The sequence below is a fragment of the Ochotona princeps genome, chromosome 14 (genome assembly GCF_030435755.1).
Source record: "Ochotona princeps isolate mOchPri1 chromosome 14, mOchPri1.hap1, whole genome shotgun sequence".
Lineage (NCBI taxonomy): Eukaryota > Metazoa > Chordata > Mammalia > Lagomorpha > Ochotonidae > Ochotona > Ochotona princeps.
Window position 1 is genome coordinate 10,292,507 of NC_080845.1, and position 16,082 is coordinate 10,308,588.

Genomic DNA, 16,082 nt, shown 5'->3' on the forward strand with positions numbered 1-16,082 from the left:
AAATTATAAATTCTTTAAAAGCAGAGAGCTGTTCAAGTTAATTAATAACTTCCTGGTATTGTCAGTAGCCATGAATTTTCATTAACATCACTGACAGTGTATTCAGAGACTTGCTCATTCATGATTCTGTTCTGACAGGTTCCCAAACTGCTCAAAACAGTTTATTCTCCTGTTTGTTTGTTTGTTTGTTTGTTGTGTGTACTAGCATCCCACTACAATGGCTACAGCAAATTGGGATACAAACGCATAATAGCATGTGCCAGGTGAGCCCATCTTCACAAGGGGGAATATAGACTTTGAGGTCATACTTGTACTATAGTGTTATTTCTTTGTATCTTTCTGAATGTAATAATATCAAGAACATGCAAAATCATTCATTATTTTATATTCGGAAGATAACAGGCACTCCTAAATAACTGCTTAATTATAAAGAGCTTTGACCTTGTTCCCATCTACTTTTCCATGTTTATCTTCTGAATCAAACAGCATAGTAATACTTTTTATGTCTCTTGAAAGAGTAGAGATGGGATATAAGTATGGGAGAGGGATGCAGAAGTTTCTCTCGTAAGCCACTGCTGCTTTCCTACCTGGCCACCATCACTCGGTGGCTCTCAGCTTTGGCTGCACATTAAAGTTAGCTGGAGGGTTTGTGGAAGTGTCCAAAGCTCAGACCTCCACACTGAAGGCCATTCTGACATAGCCATGGTTGAGAACTCCTCTGCTGACTGACTAGCAAGATCAAAATTAGCCACCATATTAGTTTCCTGTGTCTACTAAGTCACCATTTACTAGAAACGTAATGACTTAAAACAACACAAACTTAACCCACAAAAAGTATCTTCTTTCTTCCCTCCCTCCTTCTCTCACTCCCTTCTTTCCTTCCTTCCTTTTCTTTTCTTTTAAAGACACAGAGAGAAAGGAGGACACACCAACAGGGTGGATATCCTATCCACTAATTAGCTCTCCAAATGTCCACAGCAGCCACAGTAGAGCAAGGTCAAAGCCAGAAGCCCAAAGTTCCATCCAGGTCTCCCACAGGCATGGCAGTGATCCAGCTACTTGGACCACCATCCTCTGACTTCCCGGCATATCATCAGGAAGTCAGATTGGAGACAAAATAGAACTGGAACCAGAGATCTGGTCAGGATCGCAAGTGGTGGCTTAGCCCAGTGCAGCGTAAAACCAGCTCCCAACACAACTTGCTGTCTTAGCATTCTGGGGGTCAGAAGTCCTGACACAAAAGAGTTGTCAGGGTTGGATGCCTTCTGGAGGCTTCAGCGGGGAATCCATCTCCTTGCCTTTTTCCAGATTTCAGAGGTTGCCTGTGTTTCTTGGGTTGTAGCCTTCCTCTAGCTTCCATGGCAGCCTCGCAGCATCTTCCAGGCTCCTACCACCCTCCATCGTCACAGCTCCTTCTTGACTCTCCTACTGTCTCCTTTGAACACTTCTTGTGGCTCATATGGGCCCAGCCAGATAGTCCAGGATAATCTCCCTCCTGCCAGATACAGTCCTGTATTTGCAGTTTTGGATGATTCGGACAAAGCCATCTTTGAAGATTATTATTCTGTTTACTACAACTATGATTCTAAAATGTTTATGTAAATAGAGGTTTTCAGAAAACATGTATGCTTTGGGCTATCCAGGGGAAACAGGGACATAATCAATGTTCCCTTTTTTTTTAAAAGAAGTATTTATTTATTTATTTATTTATTTTTAAGATTTTATCTTTATTACAAAGTCAGATATACAGAGAGGAGGAGAGACAGAGAGGAAGATCCTCCGTCCGATGATTCACTCCCCAAGAGCCGCAACGGCCGGTGCTGTGCCGATCCGATGCCGGGAACCAGGAACCTCTTCCAGGTCTCCCACACGGGTGCAGGGCCCCAATGCATTGGGCTGTTCTCGACTGCCTTCCCAGGCCACAAGCAGGGAGCTGGATGGGAAGTAGAGCTGCCAGGATTAGAACCGGCGCCCACATGGGATCCTGGGGCGTTCAAGGTGAGGACTTCAGCCGCTAGGCCATGCCGCTGGGCCCTCAATGTTCTCTTTAAGTCCAGGGAGGACCCCACAGAGAGGCAGCTGACTTCTGGTCAAAGCTGGGATCCATGCATGGGATGCTGTACTGGGACCTCTAGAGTCAGCATAAACCGGCTGCTGGGTGACAGAGGGGAACGCCTGCTTGCAGGCTCAGCCAGTACCCTTCCACCTGTGCGCTTGCTTCTCCAGCCTGATGTAGTAAAGCCAAGATGTCAGGCTGTGGATCTACAAGTCTGCTGTGTAGTGAGTGGTTTTCTTTGTTTAAGATTTATTTATTTTTATTGGAAAGGTGGATATGCAGAGAGGAGGAGAGACAGAGAAAAAGATCTTCCATCCGATGGTTCACTCCCCAAGTGAGCGCAACAGCTGATGCTGTGCCGATTGAAGCCAGGAGCCAGGAGCTCTTCCAGGTTTCCCACGGTGGTACAGGGTCCTAGGGCTTTGGGCTGTCTTTGACTGCTTTCCCAGGCTACAAGCAGGGAGCTGGATGGGAAGCAGGGCCACCAGAATTAAAACTGGTGCCCATATGGGATCCCAGCAAATGCAAGGCAAGGACCTTAACCACTATGCTATCGCTCTGGGCCCAGTGAGTGGTTCTTATTGCTCACTCCTTTGACTTCATTAACAGGAAGCCTAGTTCCAATTGTCAGTATACAAGGGAAAGCTAGCGAGACGCCACAGTGACGATTGCGTCCTTTGGCCTTACGGACTGAGGACAGCATGTTCAGAGAAGGAGGGGTGAATACCCTTTCGGCTCTGCAACACTGAGGTTAAGCTAGGAGGATTCCAAAAGGAACTGTGTAGTCCCTTATTCATGTCAGAAGTTCCCTGACTTCCAACACATTCCCCTCTGATTAAAAACACCCGCATACGTAGTCTCTGTCTGCCCAGAGCCTCTTGCTTGTACTTAGCTTTTCATAACCTCCCTGTTGTGTTCCTAAGAAAGGGAAAAACGGAGTTCATTTCTCTCGCAACAAAAGGCCTTTGGGGCAGATTGCTGGCTTTGGCAGCAAGCAAAAGGCTCCTCAAAAAGAGGATTTCTGTTCCACAGTTGAAGCAGTCTCCATGGCAACCAGTCATCAAGGCTCCCTCAGCCTTTTCAGGGAAACGCTCGGTTCTGGAGGCCCTTTCCACCCTGGTGACAGTGTGTTTTTTGCATCTGTGAGCAAGACTTCCCTGCTCTTACCCGATTCCAGACATGTGCACATGTCACAGTGTGGCTCTCAGCCGCTCTCCAGAACCAAATGAGTCACCCGGGTGAAGAATGGGGATTTTACATTTTTACATGTCTAAGATTTTATAGCACTCTCAATTATTGTGGCAAGTGTTACATATGGAACTTCCAAGCAGGGACTGCTCTGGAAGGCAGCATGGGGAAAGCTAAGCCCTGCCACTGCAGACTCCTACACTGTCCTATTCCATAGCTCCCCATCCCACTGGGCGAGCACAGTCCACTTCCCTGCTGAGGAGCTGCTCCCCTTGTCTCTTCCTTTCCTCCTGACTGCTCTCCCAAGCTCCCTTGTCACACACGCAGCTGCCCCTTCAGGCAGCTTGAAGCGAGGCTGGAACCTGAGACTCAGCCTACACGGAAGTAAGTTTACACTGTTCCCCCAACTCTGCCACCAAACTGCCCTTGCTATGTGTCCTCCAGCCATGCTGGATGGAAGCACCAAGCCTCTCCCAAGACCACAGCCTTAGAATCCTAAAGACAGACTTGAAACACTCGTGTGTACTGCTTCAGAGCTCACTTCATACAACAGAAAATGTGGCTAGAGAGGGGGTTTGATGTGTGGAAATCTGTGGACAGAACTGGAATAAAACCCAAATTTTCTGATTTCTCCCTTCAGTGTTCTTTTCTCTCCTTCTGTCCCTTCTGCCTTTCTCCTTAGCCTCCCAGACAGGAGATAGTCCTTGAGCATTGTCTTTTAAATAAAGGATTATGGGAGGTTTTGAAAATGGAGGAAAGAGAAGGAAAGGCAGAAGAGAGATCATCATAATCTCATTATTGAGTGGTTTTACACTTTGCAGCTAATTTTCTCCTTTGAATGTACTCCACTAACTAAAGCAAGAAGTGAGACAAGGATTCTCTCACATATGCATGAAGCAGACACAGTCTGCTCAAATACACGCCTTCCTCACATCCCGGCTTCCCCAGCTGGTCCACTTGTGGGGGACTCCTGTCTTCCAGCCGTGGAGTAGCCCTTTGATGCTATTGGTCAAGTGAGGAAAGAGGATAGATGGCTGGAAGATTCCTTGTAAGTCTCAAAGTCAGGGATACTAGCCCACACAGTATCTACATACATGGAGACCCCAGCTGTGAAAAATGAAAGTCTGCTAAGGAGTAGTGCAGCAGGGGTCATTTCTTTAAGAATATTATTATCTGCTGACCCAGAGCAGCAGCTTAGTGGCTAAATCCTTTCCTTGCATTCACTGGGATGCCATGTGGACGCCGGTTCATGTCCCAGTTGCTCTACTTCCCATCCCAGCTTGTGGCCTGGGAAAGCAATGGAGGACGGCCCAAAGTCTTGGGACCCTGTACCTGCATGGGAGACCTGGAAGAGGCTCCTGGCTCCTGACTTCAGATCGACTCTGCTCTGATTGTTGTGGCCATTTGGGAAGTAGCCCAGCAGACAAAGGATCTTTCTCTCTGTCTCTCCTTCTGTCTGTGTATCTGCCTTTCCCATAATAAAATAAAATAAATCTTATCTACCAAAAAGCTCATTGAAATGTGTTTTATGAAAAACCTATGTGTGTTTCAAAGTTTTTTTTTTTTGTACCAAAGGTAAACCTATCTTTCAACTGCATATTCCATCAGCTTGTTGAAGTGCCCATGTGTCTGTTTATTCCACGCCCTAACCTCTGACTTCTCTTAGCTACAAGGCCAACAAGGAAGATTCGCCATCTGGATCCTCCCACGCAGTGATGGACATCTCTTTGCCCACTGGAATCAGTGCCAATCAAGATGACTTAAGAGCTGTACGTGTTTCCTTTAGCATTGTTTTGAGCACGCTCAATTTTAGACACATTTCTTTCATTTTAATATGATACTTCCATAGAATCACACAAAATACACTTTCCAAAACAACCATCTCCCTAAGTCTTGATTTATCAGGATGAAGTGCGGAAGCACACGTTTCTGTGTTCTGAAACTGAACATACACGTTAATGTGCTCAGACTTTTCAAGAAGAGGAGCTGCTCTTCAACTTCCTTGTGATTTAGCATCCCATCAACAGGTGAATATGTTTAAACAAAAAGCTAATGATACTAAAATTGAGTGTTTCTTCCTTCAGCTTGTGGAAGGAGTAGATCAACTATTAACTGACTACCAAATCAAAGATGGACATGTGATTCTGCAAGTGAATTCAGTAAGCTTTCCATTCTGCCATTTTCCCCTTATTATCACTATTCAAAATGTATAGGCTAAAATTCCCTGAATATCTTCTCTCCCACAGTTGCCTTACATTCTTGCATGTGTCTGACAGATTCCTTCCGGTGATTTTCTTTGTGTCCGATTCCGGATATTTGAACTTTTTCAAGTTGGCTATTTGAGTCCTGCGACTTTTACAGTATATGAATATCACAGACCAGGTAACCAATGCTACTTGAAAATTTTTTTGAAGACTACTGTGAATTTTTACAGAAATATTAGATCCACTGGAATCTAGAGTCCTGGAAATGTCATATATTGCCTCTTGAAGAACTCATTCTTAGAAGTCTCAACTAGAACATTCAAGCTACTACTATACACAAACTACTTTGTGGCATTAAACAAATCATTTCACCTGTCTTTGATTTCTTCCTTTTTCAAAATAACTGGATTTGATTGCCCCCAACTTTTAAACTTCTTTGTCTTGGGTTTATCTGTGGTATCACTTTTATACTCATTGCAGCTCTTACTTTTTTTTAGAGAAGAAATCCACGTACCCATCTATCTCTCTGTTCCTCCCACCACTGCGTCTATCCCATTCCTATTCTTACACTTCGAAGGTAGCTCTGTTAGAGCAGATTTCACGTAGTGGTATGATTGGCTTGTATGTTTTTCTCACCAAACCCAAGTAGAATGTTTTCATTCTTATGTCCCTAGTATCTAACAGTGTCAGGCACATATCTGTAATAGTGTAGACACAGAAATGTTTATTAAGGAAGTGATCTCACATTTAACTATTAGCCATTTATTTGAGTGTTTAGTAGTTGAAGAGCTTATTGGTTTATAGGTTAGATGACTATCTTGGGCAGTTCTACTTGTTAGAAAATTCTTAAAAATAAACTAAACTGATGGCATCATTCATTCTAGTTTTATTTCTGAAATCACAAAGACTATGATTAGCCCTTTCGTCCAACCTAAACAATTGCAATTATTTAAATAACATGATTTATTTTCCTCTGATTCATGGAACCATAGAATTTTTTTTCAGTCTAAAAAATGAATGTTGAGCGGGAAAATTGCAAGCATGAGAAGATCTTTCTGAAGGTAAAGGAACCATTCTTCATACAGAAGATTCATATTTTAAGCTCTGTGGTCCTTAGTCATAAGAAGAAATGTTTGGAATAGGTGACTTTTGTGATTCCACGTAACAGAGAAATCAGTGTGTCCATCAGGTATCTACCAAGCTGCTTCTCTTAACCTTGTTTTTATTGCCACAGATAAACACTGCACCATGTTTTACAGTACTTCCTACTCCAAATTCCAGAGAATCTGTGAAGGAGCAATGTGCAAGTGTGTGGAAGGTAAAAGTTCATTCAGCACATTTAAACTACATGGTTTGGAGGAGGACAGGGGCAGACATTTGGCAGACATGTTGCCCCTTGGGACAACCACACCCAGTGTCAGCTTTCTGCTGGTATGCAACCTAGATGCTGGTGGGTAATGGCCCAAATGTGGGTCTTTGTCACCCACATGGGAGACCCAAGTTGAATTCCTGGCTCGTGGTTTCATCTGGCCAGCTCTGGCTGTTGTGGCTATCTGGGGAGTGAACCAGCTAATGGAAGATTCATTTTTTCTCTCTCTCTCTCGCTCTCTTTCTCTCTTTCTCCCTCTCTCTCTCTCCCTTGCTCTCTCTTCCTCTCCCTCTCCTCCGGCCTTTAAAATTAAATATTAATTTTACTTTTGAAACATGTGAGCCTCATGCTTATTTAAAGCAGCCACTCATAAATCAGACTCTTCTGAGAAAACTGTTCAGAAGTAGCAATGTAGGAGCCATTGTTCTACCCTACACAATGTTAGGCCACCACCACACAGGTTAGGCCATCACTGGTGACAATATCCCATATCAGAGTGCCAATATGCACCCTGAATGCTGTGCTTCCTGTAAGTACATCAGAAAAGGCAGCAGGTGACAGCCCAAGTCCTTGGGTCCCTGCCACCCAGGTGGGAGACCCAGGCGAAGTTCCTGGCTCCTTGCTTCAGCCTGGCTGTGCCACTGGATTTGCAGTCATTTGAGAAATGAGCCAACAGATCCAATTTCTATCTCTCTGTGATTCTGTCTTTCAAATAAACAAAATAAACCTTTCTTTAATAATTAGAAATTTAATCTCAGTTGATTGAAAGTTAGTAATTCCTTAAGTTTGGTAAAGCTGCTTCTCCATCACTCCTGAACCAGATGGCTGATAACATGCAGGAGCAGACACCATCCAGTGGCTAGTGGACATCAGAGGAATGACACAATATGAAGGTTTCGTAACCTTTTTTTTTTTTTTCTAAGTAATAGGAACCTAACCTAAGAACTGGAGGTCCAGGACTAAACTACATCTCTTCTGTCTTTCTGCTTATTCTTCTCAGTTTATGTGATGCTGTGCCTTTTGTCCAGTTGCATTTGGTCTTCTGTGAGCTAAAGACAGGCTTCTTGGCCAAGGAGTAAATCTAGACCTCAGGAAAGGTGAAAAAGCTAACTCTATGTATGGCTGGTTGGTTTGGTTTGAATTTTTTCCAAAATTGTAAACAACTACACACATCCTAGGTACATATACAATCCTATATCCACAAATTAAACTTGTCATTGGAGGTCTTACGACTGACTTTTTTTTCTTTTTAAAATTGTTATTTATTGATTTAGAAAGAGATGCAGAGAGAGAGATAGGAGAGACACAGAGAGATCTTGCATTTACTGATTCTTCCCCCGATGGCTACAATGCCCAAGAGCTTCATCAGGGTCTCTCACATGGGTGTCAGGGGCCCAAAGTCGTTAGCAGGAAGCTGGATTGGCAGTGGAGCGGCAGGGACATGAATCAGTACCCATATATAGGATGCCAGCATGTCAGACTGCAACTTTATGTGTATGCCACAATGGACTTTTGATTATACTCAAAGTGAAAAAATTTCCCCCCAAAGAGCTGAAGGTGAATCACCATGCATTCACGGTCTTTTGGGGGTTTGTTCATTTGGCTTTGGCTTTGTGCCATGTTCTGCTTTGATGGAGGAGAAAGTGGACAGGTGTTAGGAAACTGATATTTGTAAGGTTATGTTGGATTATCTCAGGGGAAACAGCATTTACTCCCAAAGAGAACATCTGCTTCTTTGTATTAATCTTACTTTCACCATTTTCCACAAATCCAGCTGACTGTGGGCAAATGAAGGAAGAACTGGATCTGACAATCTCTGCAAATACTAGAAGAGAAACAGCATGTAAACCTGAGATTGCATATGGTAAGTTCTAAAGTTCACTGTAGTTCCTTTACATGTGAAATCTTATGAATACATGCTCAGTTAGAAAGGCCAAAACTTCACACAGTGATTACATGGCTGCAGCCTCCCACTCACTCCCCTTGAAGACACATGCCATCAATTTTCAGCATTAACATACAAAATTACTTATTCTCCAGCCAAGAAATAAGACTGAATTAAAGTTAATGAAAGTGATATACACACCCAGAAAAGGCACTGTTCTCTAAAAAATCCTTTTGAATTACAGATATTGAACCATATTCACAGGGTACTTAAAAAAAGATTTATTTTAGGGCCCTGTACAATGGCTCAATGGCTAAATCCTCACCTTGCAAGCGCTGGGATCCCATATGTGCTCTGGTTCGTGTCCCAGCTGCTCTGCTTCCTATCCAGCTCCCTGCTTATGATGTGGGAAAGCAATGGAGGATGGTCCAAAGCCCTGGGCTCCTGTGCCCACATAGGAGACCCAGAGGAGGCCCCTGGCTCCTGGCTTCAAATCAGCTCAGCTCTGGCCATTGCAACCATTTGGGGAGTGAACCAGCAAATGAAAGATCTTTCTGTCTCTCCTTCTCTCTATGAATTTTATCTGCACTTCCAATAAAAACAACTATATCTTTTTAGTAGTTCTGTGGCCTTCAGTTGCTGGAGCAGGAACAGAGACAGCAGTAGTCTCAGGGCTTGGCATTTTTATAAATGTGGTCCAGCAGTCCTCCACAGGCTTTGTCACATGCCTAACTGTGTGTGAGAACCTTCCCTTTAAGGAGGACCCCCTGATCTGGGGTCTCAGAGACGAGTCTCTTCCCTGGGAACCTGGTGGCCAGGTTGCCAGTCACAGCAGAATGAGCTCGTCTGTCTGCTCCCCACAGTGTTTGTTAGTCCTTCCTGGATTAGTTTTAAAAAAGAGCATACTGTGTACTGTCTCAGATTCTTTTCTGCCTTAAAAATTTGAAGGGGGTTATTTATAAAAATGAACTACAGCTGATACCACGCTTTGTGTTTCTCAGCCCGTCCCATGCCCTGTTTCCCACTAGTCGGGTAAGAACCTTGTGAGCAAGCAGAGCGTTATACTGTTTGACCTGGGAGGGAGGCTTCGGGGAGAGGCATTGTTGCTCTCAAAGGCATGCCAGAAGAAACACAAGTAGGGCACATCCTGTCCTCTGGAATTATCCCCTTCACCATCTACCCAGTTCTCTTAATGGGAATACAGCCATCAGAGTGACTTTCGTATGATGTGTGGTATTTCCTTTTAATTCCATCTTGATTTTTTTAAAAAAGTCCAAAAAGATGCCTGAATCAGTCAAGATTTTAACAATATATGTGAAAGGGAGGTGTTGGATGCAGCAGGCAAGACGGTTGGGACACGCATGTCTCCTTGTCAGAGTGGTTGGCTCCCAGTCCCAGCTACCAACTCAGCTGCTTACTAACATGCACCCTGGGAAGGCAGCAGGTGGTGTCTCAAGAATGTGAGTCCCTGCCCCCAACATGGGACATCTGGAATGAGTTCCAGGCTGGTGGTTTCAGCCTGGCCCAGCCCCTCCAGCTGATAAAGACATCTGGAGAGTGAACCAGTGGGTGCAAGATATTGCTCAACTGCTCTCTTCCTCTTCCCCCCACCATTTCAGATAAACAATATAAAATATACCAGGACTTGAAGAGGATAAAAATTCATATTGTTTTAACAAACAGTATTTTCATTAAGTTATTTCTTCCCTTCACCGTTTAAACTGTCAGGAAACTATCTTAACACAAAATAAATGGATCTGGATTCATTGTACTACTTTCAGGATTTGCTCAGCTTTTTCTGAAGACTTCAGTCTGTTACAGGAAGAATAAAATGGAAACAAAACAGTTTCCTTTTTCTACTCATGCCTACATGGTAACTATATTGCCCTGTTCATCATAAGAACTTACAAATCTGAAATTCATGGTGTTTCTCAACCATTTTAAGCCACTAATTTACATCGCCTCTGCTTCTGCCAGTCTGTGAAACCGGTTCTCCATATTTGGAATAGACTCCTAGACTAGAAGGATCTGAAAAATGGACAAACGTTTTAGATCATTTTTTTGGACCCCATCAAAAGCAAAACTAAAGGAGATCTTTTCTAAGGTCACATGGATCTATCAAGCTGTTTGTTCCAGAGCTGAGGTCAAACCCACTGTGCATCACTCATTCTTACTGTATGAATCATAAATAAGCGGGAATGGCTCATGTCAAACATAGCTGACAGTCCAAGCAAGGGTGAATATGAAAACAGAATCCTAATATTAAAAAAAAAAGACGCCAGTGGAGCCATAGGGGGTAAGCAAGGATACAGAAAGGCTCTTATAGCAGGTCCCCTCTGTGGCCATGTGCAGGGCAAGGAAGAGGATATTCCGAGGACCCCACAGATATGATTCCATTGCTTTTAAAGAATCAACATCTGGGCCCAGCGGCGTGGCCTAGCGGCTAAAGTCCTCACCTTGAAAGCCCCGGGATCCCATATGGGTGCCGGTTCTAATCCCGGCAGCCCCACTTTCCATCCAGCTCCCTGCTTGTGGCCTGGGAAAGCAGTTGAGGACGGCCCAAAGCTTTGGGACCCTGCACCCATGTGGGAGACCTGGAAGAGGTTCCTGGTTCCCGTTTTCGGATTGGCGCAGCACTGGCCGTTGTGGCTTACTTGGGGAGTGAATCATCGGACGGAAGATCTTCCTCTCTGTCTCTCCTATTCTCTGTATATCTGACTTTGTAATAAAAATAAATAAATCTTTAAAAAAAAAAAAAAGAATCAACATCTGAACTGTGTACCTAGCAAAGACTTCTTGTTTATCTGCTTTACGTGCTTTTGTTATTTAAGTTACCATGGCCCTTATCAGCCTGCTCTATAGCAGTGGTCAAAACTGATGGTTGATTCGAGGCATTGAACCAGACTGAGGCAATGGGGGACAGCTTCCTAAAAAGACATAAGAATAGCCTGCCAAGCTTTAGTTCTCATTTGTTTGACAAATTCTGGCTTCTAATGGATATGGCATTGTGACATTAATCATGAATTGTTTCATTTTTGCTTTTTTATTTTAAAAAAAACAGCTTATAAAGTTAGTGTCACATCCATCACTGAAGAAAATGCTTTCATCAAGTACACAGCAACCCTTCTGGATGTCTACAAAACTGGTGAGAAACCGTTCATTCATTCATTCTCCCATCTGACAAATAAGGAGTAGTTACCATGTGCCAGGCATTGCGTTAGACACAAAGGCTGCAACTTGAAGAAACCAGAGTTTTTATTATTGTGTTTCACTGCAAGAAGCTGTTTTGTGGTATCATCTTCCTGGGGTGCCATGGATGGGCTAACATTTCCTTTATTTGAACCTTGGTTGCCATTCTGATAGGTAAGTGGTTAACACTTGGATCTTTCCACAGTCCAACTTTTGAGCATCAATTGCATACAATATTCATATCACGAGCAGTAATAAGCCATTCCTTTTTTTTACTGGAATAATAAATAACTCTTCATTCCTGAATACAAAGCATTTATCTAGAGCAAGTCTCATATCAAAAGACATTCCAGACTCTTGGCAATTCTGCACAAGTTCGGATGACTCCCAAGTCACAGAACTTGAGCAGTGTCATTTCCTCTTTGTACTGGATAGTCAAAGAATAATTTTTATATTTAAAATCCAGAGTTAATACATTTTTGGCATACTTTATTTTCTCACTTTAGGTGTTCATTTTAAATGCTCATTTCAAATTTTGAGTTTATATACAAATCAAAATGCTGTAATCTACCACCTATCCAAAAAATGCTCCACAGTTATAGTAAACCAAGAGTAGGTAGTTTGAGTATAAAAATAACCTGGCATTTCTCCCTAGGCCCAGGGTGCTTGAAGAGGATGAGGAGCTAGGTGAGAACAAATTAGTGATTACTGAAGCTGGGCCAATTACTCTCTCTCCTGAATATATTGGAAATATTTCATTAACAAAAGTTTTAAAAACAGTAAGACCCATAGCACCACACGACCTCCTATGCCAGGGGCTGAGTTGGTAGATGGTGCTGGAAACACTGGTCAGACATTGCTACAACAGGAAGCTATGTCATTGGGACTGTGAGAAAATGAGCTTGATCTAATATGCATATTCTAGAATTTATATTACTAAGCAGAGTGTGCCACTTACACACTTATGATTATATGCACTTTAGCAACAAGTTCAAATGGCCTTTAGAATTCAGCAGACAATTGTTCAGCAATAAGTCAGACACAGTCTGGCAGTCTCATATAGCCGGGGAGACACATGGTATAAGATGGCACAATAAAAACTCAGATATAAAAGAAGTAAAGGGAAAACAGCTGCCAGTGACAAACAGCTTCAAGGAATGTCTGCCGGACATTGTAAGAGAAGAAGATGGCTGTACAGGTGTCTGGAATTTAACAGGTCAGCGTGGGGGAGAGTGCATCTGTGTAGGGGGACTAGCTTCATGGCTACCCTCTCCCTTCCCTGGGTTTGGGGGGAGGATAAAAAGTTAATTTCCTGAACTTTCCTTTCATACTTTTCTACTTGTCAACTACCAAATATCTTTATATTTTGCTATGAAATAGCAAAAAACAGTAGTACCCTGTTCTTGATGGGTTCTTTTAATTCTGCAAGAGTTTGAACTCCTGCATCATTTACATAATTCTCACTATGTCCTAATGCCGTATTAGATATTCATCCATTTACTCTTACAGCAGTTCTACAAGGCGGATTTTATTGTGCCCATTTTTCCGGAAAAATACTGAATACTTATATCTTATATTTGGCTGATGTGGGAACTGAGCCCTGTACAGAGAGCATATATCATGTACCCAGAGCAATTCAGCTGGGGGTGAGCCCAAATAGTCTGTCTTAACTCTACAGAAACATAGAAAAACAGAGATATGGAGTCCCAAGCCTTCCCTGGAGAGCTTTGTCTGCTCTCTAGTAGCCACTGGCCTCTCAGTCACCGTGAGGAAGCAGACAACTTGAGAGACTTGACAACTGTGACATCAAGACTTGCATGTCCTAACCTTACTCATGTCTGTCTCAGGGGAAGCCGTTGCTCAGAAAGGCTCTGAAATCACATTCATTAAAAAGACAACCTGTGCGAATGCTGACCTGGTAAAAGGAAGACAGTATTTGCTTATGGGGAAGGAAGCCCTGCAGATAAAATACAATTTCAATATCAAGTAAGTTGTCAATATTCTGCAGTCTCTGACCCTCCCTCCCAAGTTGAGCATAGTTTATTATTAAATACTTTGTATGCTTCTTATGGACCTTGCTGTTGACCAACAAGCTGTTAGGAACATAAGTGAAATGAGTCTAAGAGTTATTTAAAGCCATCACATCGCAACTGAGGACATCGCTCCTGATAAAGCAACGTAGGTGAGTGACTGTACCAGGCAAGGAATCCAGCAAGCTAATCTCACCCGGCTAGCCACCACACTGGATCCCCCAGCATGCGCTCAGGGTCCTGTGGCTGTTCAGAGGAAGATGTTTATGTATACATTTTATGGTCTTGTCTACTTCCAAAACACAAACATTGCCATCAGACTCATCCCTGCCTCTCCCCTTGGGAGCTCCTGGTAGTTTGATAATCCATCCCCCAAGGGTTTATGAACTTCCCCAGGAGGGGCTGATGCAGAAGAGTTTGGCTGAAGTCTCACCCTTAGGCACCTGCCACAACGGGGTGGAGGGGAGCCTTCCAAGGAGACCACATACAGCATCACAAACACTTTGTTCTCATCGTTTCTTGCTAGGTACATCTACCCATTAGATTCCTCCACCTGGATTGAGTATTGGCCTACAGAAACAGCATGTTCGTCGTGTCAAACATTTTTGGCTACTCTGGAAGAGTTCGCTGAAGACATCTTCTTAAATGGCTGTGAAAATGCCTGAAGGCAGTTGGCTGCAGGCAGGTTTCACTTTCGGAGACTCCTAATGCTGAAGCCCCATTTTTGTAAACATCCACAGCTGGTCTCACTTGACAATCTCACTATACTTAGAATTAGGGGCACTAGCTTTTTATTAGAGAATGACTTTAAAAACTTTGACTCTCAGAAGAATATGGCTTAGGGCAGGGAGGTGAGGGACATGAAGATGGAGAGTGCAAGGTTATTGGACGCTAGGAGCCGTAACCCGGAACACCGCCTAAAACCTCCCACTCGGGAATGTTTGCTGGGGCTGGGATCACTGCCGCATTGAAATGGAGCATCTCACCCAAAACATAGCCTTTGCTTGAAAGAAAATACCAAGGAACACAAAACACATCATTAAAACCTGACTTTGCTTTGAGAATTTGCTAAATGGCATGTTGTTTTCTGCTAGTTCAGCTTCAGTCACCCCAAGACAGCCAAATGGAGAAAATAGTAGAGAACCTTTGCCCTAATATAGCCTAACCCTGGGGCCCTTAGCAAAACTGAGGGTGTTGGAGAATGTCTCTCCTCCCTGCCCTCCCCAACCCTGGCCCTATGGCCCTCTCCATACCCAGACTTGCGATCCCGCTGGCCCTTTCTCTCCCTCCCAGCACAGATTTGTTTCGCCATGAACTTGCCAGTATTTTCTCCACCAGAAGACATGCCTCCGAGCAGCAGCCCCCGGGAAGGATCCCAAGGCAATGTGAACTGAGTAAAACAGCAGCAGTGCCTGAAATGAACCCGCTTCTGAAGAATCTGCATTGTACCAATGAGGGGAAACGCTGCAAGGCTTTGTCGTGTGCTTCACAAATAACACGAAGATTTCTCATTTCCAGGAGCTAAAGAGTTTGTTTTTAACGTCAGAGCACACAATGTGGGCACTGCTTTGGTCAACATGACCATCATGTCCAAGATGCCCAAACTCTGTGCCAATAAGGGATGAAGAGACACCTCTGAAACAAGTTGGCAGGGTCTCCTGTCACCTGCTGAGTGCAGGGTGGAGGGAACGGCATGTGAGGCAGGAGATGCTCTGAGCATTTGGGCTGTCTTCTCCATGAATGTGACTATAAATAGGTCAGGTCACAGTGGCCCAGCTATCCCCCAGTGTCAAGTTCGAGGCAGGTACGCTCACTTCCTATTTCTCAGAAAATTACTCTGAACCAGTAAGTCTTCTCCAGCCTTTTTTATTTTTTTTTTTTTACAAATCCTGTAATGTTAATTTACTCAGCAACCTCCAAATACATATTGATCATAGTAAGCACTTGATTCCAAAATCACTTAGATTCCAACTCAGGAAGACATGACAATGACAAAGAAATAATAAAAGAATTGACCTTGCATATTAGAAGGTGATAATTACAGGAAACAGTAAATCAGGATAAGAGACCGGAACTGGCCAGGGAAGAGCCATGGTTTCAAATACAATGGTCAAGTCAGGGTAGACTTCATTGGGAATGTGATACCTGAGCAATAGCTGGA

At 43.5% G+C, this 16,082-nt stretch overlaps 1 protein-coding gene across 1 annotated transcript in view; it reads left to right on the plus strand.

Annotated features, from left to right (window-relative positions):
* Positions 1-15,219, plus strand: part of C5 (complement C5) — a 78,335-nt gene extending 63,116 nt beyond the window's left edge. The window contains exons 33-41 of the mRNA XM_058672642.1: positions 206-263; positions 4,911-5,013; positions 5,329-5,403; positions 5,521-5,626; positions 6,683-6,766; positions 8,592-8,681; positions 11,764-11,847; positions 13,739-13,877; positions 14,448-15,219. Of these exons, the coding sequence (XP_058528625.1) occupies positions 206-263; positions 4,911-5,013; positions 5,329-5,403; positions 5,521-5,626; positions 6,683-6,766; positions 8,592-8,681; positions 11,764-11,847; positions 13,739-13,877; positions 14,448-14,586 (878 nt within the window). The 3' untranslated portion in view covers positions 14,587-15,219. The remainder of the gene's footprint in view (positions 1-205; positions 264-4,910; positions 5,014-5,328; positions 5,404-5,520; positions 5,627-6,682; positions 6,767-8,591; positions 8,682-11,763; positions 11,848-13,738; positions 13,878-14,447) is intronic.
* The last annotated feature ends 863 nt before the right edge of the window (positions 15,220-16,082 follow it).